Consider the following 4,743-nt stretch of genomic DNA (forward strand, 5'->3'; position numbering starts at 1 on the left):
TAATACCAGTACATACGTAGTAGCAGAAAAATGCCGAAATTCTTTAGCTTAACGTAACGTGTATGCATTGATATCCATATTCTTTTAAAAAAATTAAACTCAATAGTTTTCAAGTCTGTTGTTAAGTTTACTTTACACACCCAAAACAACAAAAATTTGCAAATGCTTTTCCACGCCTCCCGAAATAGTTCATACTTCATGATATACTATTAAAAAAAATTATTTTAATGACAGTAAATACTGAACACATTTTATGTTTTCAAAATATTTATCAACTCTTCAGAAAGCAGATCTCAACATCTCAGTTGAAGTTCTATCAATATGATCGCGAACAATCATTCTGTTAAAAGACAACAAATAAAACCACAATATCCACAACCTTAGAATGAACAATGATTTAGTGGAAATAAACAGGTTGAACAATTCAGATGTACAAGCATCAATTATACATTAATGACAAATGTAACAACCCTATGTCAGCCTTGAGAAAATCAATTTCTTCCAAGGCAGTTGTTGAAGTGAGCTCCAAGGAAAACCCCATTAGACAAGCTTTGTTAAATGAACATGCTGTTCAAGGATCTTCGGTTCTTATTCAAACTTGTTCTCAGCATTCAGCACCACTGTCGGGTCCAAAGACTTGGTCCGAAGTGCGCTCAGGAAGCTGCTGAAAGCATGTTTCCCAGCTGACGCTTATATCAAGCTCAGCACACTGATGAACAATTATAGGGAAGAAACCAACTGGTGAGCTAATGGCAAGTCCAACACACAATTCTTAACATAATTTTCGGTCAAGATGGACTAATGAATTTTACCAGATAATTGGCAGCAATCCTCATGGTTGATCTGCAAAGAACCTAGTCCGGTTCAGACGGCGACGCCTTCTTGGCACAGGAGATTCATCTTCATCAACATCACGATCATTATCCCGATGACCCAACAAATTCTCGCCCCAAAGATACGGGCGATCAACTCTAGATGGTCGGCGATGATGCCTTGTCCATGCTCTTCGACGAGCTCTTGGCTCCGGAACAGTTTCAATGTTGTCAATCATCTGAAACAAGAAACTCAACCAGGGCCCATTAGCATCACCCAGGCTGCCTTCCCTATCACTTGAAGACCTTCCATCTCCATTTTCAATAACATAATCCCCAACGACAACGGCACCAGGTATGGCAGACCGAATAGCACTAACAATATCACCATATTCTCTCTGCCGTTCAAAATGTCGCCAAGCTCTTTCTCTAGTAGGATCAACAACAGAGGGATGAGTGGTAGGGTGAACTCTTCTGGCATGTAGACGTAGTTCTAGATAATTACCAACAAACGAGCATGACTCCCTAGAGCAACTTCTCTTCTTTGTATTTAAATAGTCTCTAACCTCTTCAACCACTTCCCAGCTATGTACTGTGCCTCGACATAAGGGGCATGACAAGTTTAATTTTGATGCAAAATTACCAGCATTTAACTCTTCAAGTTCAGCCCTGTCCTGCAAGGTCTCAGAATCAACATTTTCTAAATTGCCTTCATGTGGGTTTAAACCTCTACTAGGATCTTGGGCATCACCCTGTCTTGATCCTTGTGGTAATTGAACAGACAATACAATACATTATCAATTTTAATTAGGTGAAGTTCATTACTATCATTCAAGGGAGAATACATAATAAGCTAAACATTAAAACAATTACCGGAGTTGTTTGTATTTACTAAAGAACTTGATAAATTATGACTGTCATTAGAATCTGTCCTCATTTTTTTAAACCGGTCCAAGCAATTCGAATGTCTATAACTCGTATCACAAATGTAAGATCTGCAGCCCTTCTCATGAGAGCTGCAAACAAGGAGAACAGCATTATGCGGATGGTCCATGCAGATAGGACATGAAACTTCATCCAGTTCTTTGTGTAGAGCACTGATATCTGAATCTTTACTTAATCTGCGCCTAACACCAGTCATCTTCCACGCTCAGTGGTAACTACTCAACATATGGAAGTCATTAGAACCACCGCTAATGAACTAGACCAAAAATTAATTTCATTATTCACAAGTCATAACACAAGAACATGCCAGCAGCGACACAAAAACCTCTTTTTTGTACATTTGGTTTCTAGGAACAAGAGAACAACAATGACCAAGTCTTGTTTCACTACATGAGGCTGGCAGATTCTATGAACAAAGGGGAATATGAAAAAAAAAGGGAAAAAAATTTGAAAGGCAACACATGGTCAATTTTGACCCCTTAACCATGGCCTTTCTAAGGATGTATCGTGTGTAAGTTTGTGGGCATGTAAATGCATCAAGAAGCAAAAGCTTTGGCTGTTTTCACTTCCATCCCCCAATTTCCCGGTATTATGTTTCTCTTGATTATATGGAACAGAAGGAATATATAACTTTAGAATAACCTACAATCAAGTGTCACAATCCAGTTGGCCAATGCCTAAACTAGACTAAAATTACTAAACAACCAGTGAATACAATCCATACTCTGTCTGCTAACGGTTCTTTGTTTTCTATATGACCATTAACCATTCCTTTTCCACTCACCCGAGGGAAGAATTATATTACTCAAGTCAAGTGAAACCAAGGGATGATTAATAGTTCAATCGTAATTAGATCTAGGTTATAGCATAGATTCAAAGCAATAAGGCAGTTTGTAAAAATGAAATAAAATACAATTATAGAAATATAAGTATCACATAATCTTTAATTAACTTACCCAAGAAATAGGCTCTAACTATATTCCTATTTGTGCCTTCTGAGTCTCAATTTGCATTCACATAAACTGTACTTGACTTCACAAAAGAATGATAGGATAATCACTTATGCAATGCTCCAATATAAGTTACAAATTATGTAGCAGAATATAGTAAAATCCGGGACAAATATACAATTAACGAACAAGTCCACGCAGAATCACCAACAGTTGCCTAAATCTGCACATATACAACCAAGAACAAGGAAGGAAAAAAGATTCTGAGTCAAGCAACATAAGAATTCAAATCTAATGAATTTCACTATCAGAAATTTAGAGCTTGTTTGGAATGCTATGAATTAGAATTCACTCAAGAGTTGAATTCTGGTTCTTCCTTTTGAACAACTAAAAATGAATGATTTTAATTCCTTTGAGACTTCCAATTTCCATTTTTCCTTCATTTGTAAATCAGACCAAAAAGGGTCTGATTTCCAAATCAACTCTCACACTCTTTAAACTTGAATTCTATTCCATTAATATATTATAGTTATTCCAAATCATGAAATTGAATTTCAAATAGAAATGAATTCTTTTCTTAAAGGAAATAGAATTATTTTCTCATGTTAAATGGTTTCCAAACAAGCTCTTAAGAATCTCGGAAGTAAACAATCATGAAAACTTAGGCAGCACACATATACAGACTTGTCAACTCAAAACTACTCTTTGACCATGCTCATTTTGGGGAACTTCTTTTAATATTCAAGTGTGAATACAAATTTATGCAAACATACCACAACACGAAAATAAAAATGTGTGGAATGGAATTATCAAAAACAGAAGTGGCAATGTCATCACCCTAGTTAACGTGGTGGCATGACTTCTCATATTTAGGATGATTCAAGCCGAAGATCATATAAAAGCCCCACATGAACATATAATATGGCATCACTACATTTGCACAATTTTAGTAACATATATAAGATATAAGAACCACTTCATCCAAAAGCATGGACATCTTCTACACTGTTAGAACTATGTAAACCAGTATCAACTTCAACAACTTTGTAAAGATACAAATGGATCGCAACATATCGCAGTTCATTTTGTTAGGCATAATAACACAAATAAAGCAATATGCCCAGAAAAATAAAACAGATTTTATGCAATCAACAGCAGCAAGGAAACTTGGCAAGATGCATAAATCAAGTTTCAAAAAACATATTTAGCCTTTAAATCCCAAAATTAAATTAATATAGCGAAATATAACCCCAGATCAACACACAAATCACCACATAATTTAAAGAAAACCCTAAACCTAACCCCCAAATCAACCCAGGAACAAAATCCAATAACCAATAGACAAAATCAAGGGAGCGGAATTGAAATCAACAGAATCCAAGGTAGATAAACGACATCCACAAATAATAAACAAAAACAGTATTCAGTAGAATTTAAGGATGAGATTTACACAAGGAGAGGGGAGGAAGGAGTTGAATTTGCGTTCTTTTTTTTTTCTTCCTTCTTTTTTCTTTTCCCCTTTGAATCGTCTTTGGTCCTTGAGGGTGAAGGATGTGTCTCTCTGATTGAAAAGGATTATTAATTATTTATTTTATTTATTATTTGCGTGCGTATATTTCACACAAAAAGTGGTTGTTGAAAACAAGGGCAATTGAGGAGGATGATGGATGTGTGAAAGTTTAAGGAAAAGAACAAAAATACAAAAACGCTATCTATTTATAGGGTTAGTGTGGGAAGTGGAGCCCACCTATGGAAGAAGGATCATTCGTTCTTGTTTCTCAATAACCGCCTCTTAAACCGGCTTCTATCATGATCACGATTACGAATTAGGATTAGCTTTCTACGAATTTGATACGTATGCGGATTGCGGGTTATGGATGCGTCTGGGACTTAAGAACGTACATATACGTATTGAATAAATTAGGGAAATGGGGAGTTTTTGTGGGGCGTTGAAATTCAAATTGATCTAAATTAAGTAGTTCATTTAATTTAATCTGAATTAAAAATTAATTAAAGTCGTTTTTGTCCTCAACGTT

General features: G+C 35.8%; 1 protein-coding gene across 4 annotated transcripts; it reads right to left on the minus strand.

Moving 5' to 3' along the window:
- Positions 1 to 249: 249 nt before the first annotated feature.
- Positions 250 to 4,413, minus strand: LOC112727722 (uncharacterized). Of its 4 annotated transcripts, XM_072209486.1 has the most exons (5): positions 4,158 to 4,405; positions 2,714 to 2,930; positions 1,686 to 1,972; positions 813 to 1,575; positions 250 to 709 (listed from the first exon to the last, which is right to left on the minus strand). In XM_072209486.1, exons 3-4 carry the CDS (start codon positions 1,951 to 1,953, stop codon positions 833 to 835), a joined length of 1,011 nt encoding a protein of 336 aa, XP_072065587.1. In that variant the 5' UTR covers positions 1,954 to 1,972; positions 2,714 to 2,930; positions 4,158 to 4,405; the 3' UTR covers positions 250 to 709; positions 813 to 832. The 4 variants fall into 4 exon arrangements, with proteins under 4 accessions (XP_072065587.1, XP_025633387.1, XP_072065588.1 ...); XM_025777602.3 differs by having other exon boundaries at positions 250 to 1,575; positions 4,158 to 4,413; XM_072209487.1 differs by lacking the exon at positions 2,714 to 2,930.
- Between the last annotated feature and the right edge of the window lie 330 nt (positions 4,414 to 4,743).

Source organism: Arachis hypogaea, chromosome 12, assembly GCF_003086295.3.
Source record: "Arachis hypogaea cultivar Tifrunner chromosome 12, arahy.Tifrunner.gnm2.J5K5, whole genome shotgun sequence".
Taxonomy (NCBI): domain Eukaryota; kingdom Viridiplantae; phylum Streptophyta; class Magnoliopsida; order Fabales; family Fabaceae; genus Arachis; species Arachis hypogaea.

Excerpts from the sequence above, each read along its gene's own strand:
- LOC112727722 (XM_025777602.3), bottom strand. The coding sequence starts at position 1,953 with ATGACTGGTGTTAGGCGCAGATTAAGTAAAGATTCAGATATCAGTGCT. Across the intron at positions 1,576-1,685 it reads AGTAAATACAAACAACTCCG|GATCAAGACAGGGTGATGCC; the intron begins GTAATTGTTTTA and ends AATTACCACAAG.